Source organism: Carex rostrata, chromosome 5 (genome assembly GCF_964058835.1).
Source record: "Carex rostrata chromosome 5, lpCarRost1.2, whole genome shotgun sequence".
NCBI lineage: Eukaryota > Viridiplantae > Streptophyta > Magnoliopsida > Poales > Cyperaceae > Carex > Carex rostrata.
This window is the reverse complement of record NC_135922.1, coordinates 7,337,847-7,342,122: the sequence shown is the minus strand read 5'-3', so window position 1 is coordinate 7,342,122 and position 4,276 is coordinate 7,337,847. Positions and strand designations below refer to the sequence as shown.

At 38.6% G+C, this 4,276-nt stretch overlaps 1 protein-coding gene across 1 annotated transcript; it reads left to right on the top strand.

The window, feature by feature from the left end:
- The first annotated feature begins 200 nt into the window (after window positions 1–200).
- LOC144553784 (G-type lectin S-receptor-like serine/threonine-protein kinase SD2-5) lies at window positions 201–2,850 on the top strand. The gene has a single exon (XM_078301980.1). The coding sequence runs from the start codon at window positions 201–203 to the stop codon at window positions 2,685–2,687; it is 2,487 nt and encodes an 828-aa protein (XP_078158106.1). The 3' UTR covers window positions 2,688–2,850.
- Window positions 2,851–4,276: the final 1,426 nt, after the last annotated feature.

Below are 4,276 nucleotides of genomic sequence, written 5' to 3'. Positions count from 1 at the left end.
TCGACATACAATTGCCTCATTAATAGCAATGAACATGGCCTTAAAAAAATAAAAAATAAAAAGTATCAATAGAACGGTCCAAAACGGCAATTATCAGGTTGTGGAATTGAATGGTCAAAAATAGCAATAGAAGTTGTGGAATTAGATATGGGCAATACCATCTCTATTGCTACAGAACCAAACTAATAATGCTACCACAAATGGCTTTTACTCCTTCCCTTGCTCTCGTTGCACTTCTCTTGTGCTTCCCTTTCTTTGTTAATCCACAACTTTATAACTATCCCACTGCAAGTGCTCCAGTATTATGGACCAACTCACCTTCTCAGAACAATACTTTCTATTATGGTGAAACTAGTCCCCTCCTCCTCCGGCTAAACGTAACTCATGGGTTGTCATTTGCTACTGGGTTTCACTGCTTCGACCCCTGTAAGAGTTTTTTTCTCTCCATATACATCGTACAAACAGATTATTATATGAATTCGTACTATTACCTTTCACAAGTCATCTGGTCAGCAAATCGAGCCCACCCTGTCAGTGAAAATGCCACACTTGAGCTGACATCGAAAGATGGTCTAATCCTCCGTGATAGTGATGGTAGTCTAGTTTGGTCCACTAATGTGATGAATCGATCTGTGGCTGGTATTAACATCACAGAAGTTGGTAATCTAGTGCTCTTCGATATAAATAATTCCACAATCTGGCAATCTTTTGACCACCCAACTGATTGTTTAGTAATGGGGCAAACTCTGGCAGGAGGCATGAGGATCATTGCCAGTTCCTCTAACACTGATTTGGCTGAAGGCCAGTTTTATCTCACCCTCCATGTAGATGGTTTGTATGGATTTGTTGTTTCGGATCCCCCACTGATGTACTACCATAATAATTTAATTTATACAAAATACGACTATGGAAGATTAAATAGAACAGGGGACAAGTTTATTTTTATAAAGTTCATGGATGGCAACCTAACTATGTTCTCCACGTTATCAAATACTGATATGGGCATAATTATTCCTGAAATGCCACTTGCTAAATCAATACAGTACATTAGATTAGAGTCTGATGGACACTTAAGACTTTATGACTATGATGAATATTCTAGATGGAAAATGGTGGCTGATTTGCTCGATATGGATGAATGTGATTACCCAACAGTCTGTGGGCACTATGGTATTTGCAATAATGGACAATGCACTTGCCCTGCAAAAACCTTGGAAAATTATTTCAAGCCAATTGATAACCAGCAGGCGGAGCTTGGTTGCAATGCAGTTAATAATATAACTTGTCACGATGTAAACAATCACCATCTATTAAACCTTCCCATCGTTTCCTATTTCAATACTATTGACAATGTTGCATTTGACACAATTGATGAGGAGACTTGCAAAAAGGCATGTCTTGGAGATTGCAAATGTAAAGCTGCTCTGTTTCAGTCAACTAATGGTAGGTGTTTGACACTACCAGAGGTTTTTTCCCTCCATATTCAACCTGATGACCAATTCACTGCATATATAAAGGTACAAGTTGCCCCTTCACCACCTTCAACCCCTCCACCACATCATAGTTCCAAAGTTGGTCTAGGAGCAATCTTGGGTTTCACATTTGGAGCTCTGCTCTTTATGCTCACCTTAGTTATTTTTTACATAGTGTGCTTTAGAAGACGTGAAGAAGAACAAGATGAAGATATCATCGATCAATTACCAGGGATGCCAACCAGGTTCACTTTGGAAGAGCTACGAGCGGCCACTGAAAACTTTTTCAAAATACTCGGAAAAGGTGGATTCGGTACTGTGTTTGAAGGAAGGTGGGGTGATAGGAGAATAGCAGTTAAACGTTTGGACAATGTTGGACATGGAAATAAGGATTTCTTGGCAGAGGTCGAAACTATTGGTAGTATCCATCACATCAATCTGGTAAGGATGATCGGTTTCTGTGCGGACAAGTTGAATAGGCTTTTAGTTTATGAGTATATGTGTAATGGGTCGTTGGATCAGTGGATCTACTGCAGAGATGAGAGAGTTTCTTTAGATTGGCCCACCAGGATCAAAATTATAACTGACATAGCCAAGGGTTTACGTTATCTTCATGAGGATTGTACGCAAAAAATTGTGCATTTCGATATCAAGCCAGAAAATATTCTTTTAGATGAAAAATTTAATGCTAAAGTTTCGGACTTTGGGTTAGCCAAGCTTATTGATAAGGACATTAGCAGAGTAATGACTAAAATGCGGGGCACTCCTGGATATTTAGCACCTGAATGGCTAACAGCAATGGTCACTGAGAAGGTTGATGTTTACAGTTTTGGTGTGGTGGTAATGGAGATTCTATGTGGAAGAAGAAACCTTGATGATTCCCAGACCGAAGAGAATCACCATCTGATTAAATTGTTAGAAGAAAAATCTAAGACCAATGGATTATCAGATTTGATTGACAATAATCTTGGTGATGTTGAACTATACAAGAAAGAAATTGTGAATGTGATGGAGCTTGCAATGTGGTGCTTGCAATGGGATAGTATCCGAAGGCCTTCAATGTTAATAGTGGTTAAGGTTTTAGAGGGAGCGATGGAGGTTGAAACATCATTGGATTATAATTTTGTTTCTTCAATTCCAATGATTGTAAATATACCTGGCGTACTGGATCAGTCAACTCCCTTTTCAGCTTCAGTGTTGTCAGGCCCTCGGTGAAATTAAGTGATCCTCTATTCAAAGCATTATGACTGCAAGCTGAATGAGTCCTTGGAGCATTTTTTAAACTACATTGGTGAGAAGTGTGTTTCAGTAGCATTTTATTATAAAATTATTTTATATTATATGCTTATATGTTTAAAGGTATTATTATTGTAATGTCTGGTTGATTTTATGCCGGTATGTTATAATCAATTTGTATTATTATCTGGAAAATAAAACTTGGGAGTTATTTCCAGCGAGAAAGTCACCCCCGTATTTCCTGGGTATACAAGTATATAAATTGTTTCTTTTTTTTGTAATAAAAAAGGAACAAAGCCCATTTCAGTTATTCAGTGATCTTGTGATTAAGACATTTAGTAAGCTAGTCATTCAGTAATCCGGTCATCTCTAAAACTGGAACCTTAATTGAAAACGCAAATAGTCTTAGTTGTGAAGATTATTGTTGATGTTTTGGGCCTGTATACACTACAGCAAAACGGAGCTTCAGCGACCGGTATCAGCGACCGGTGGTGACGCCGGTCGCTGATGCTCATTTTTCTCCAAAAATAAAGTTTTTCACTCAAATTCCGGCGACCAACTGTATCAGCGACCGGTATTAGCGACCGGCGCCAAAAACCGGTCGCTGAAAGTTTTTTTTTTTTTTTTTTTTTTTTTGCCCGCTGAAATTTTGGGTTAAAACGCGCGGGCGCCAGAACTCCAATCGGAACCCTTCTTCGAATTTTGATCGGAACCCCAAACCTTACTCCAAAATCAATCGCCTCTCTTCTCCAAACCCTTCTCGCGCGCCAGAACCCCAGAACGACGGCCCTCAGCATCTCTCTCTCTCGCTCTCTCACCTCTCTCACCTCTCTCGCCGCTCTCCTAGTCCTCCTCCTCTTAGCCGCGCCCCGCCTCGCCCCTCTCAGACACAGAAGGCGGATCTGACCCGGCGGCAGTGCCTCTCAAATAAGGTATTTCTAATCGCTTCTTTTCATATCTAAGAAACAAAAAGAACGAATTTTAATTTATACCTTTGCTTGGAATTAGCTAGTTTTTGTTTGATTGGGTAAAATTGAAGGGATTGTCCGAATTGAAAAATCTAGTCAGATTATAGGTATTGGTAATTAGGTATTGCCCTAATTGAAATTGATATTTCAGGTATTACCCTAGTTGAACTAACAATCTTAATTTCAGTTATGAAAAATCAAGCCATATTATAGTTTAGTTTGATTAGCTTCCAAGTTCTCAACTTAATCTCAAGTAAAGAGTGATAGTTGTGCATTGCTTTTTTCAAGCTACTAACGGTTTTCTTTAGTTTTGTCCAAGGCTCAACCGAACAAGTGGCACAATTTTGAGCTTCAATTTAAGTGAAGTTAGTGCTCATATTAGCACTTAGTGAGCATTGTGACAACTGTTGGTGACTGTTGTTAGTATTAGACTAAATTAAGGCATAGTTGTAAAGTTATTGCTTAATTGAGTTATTGCACAATTTATGTTTAAAAAAAAGAATGCAGTTGGTTGATCTGCTAGAATTTCTATCTTATACCTTGTTGAAATTTTACCCTTTTCTGACAGTCCATCTTTGAAAATTGATTGTGGTCAATTGA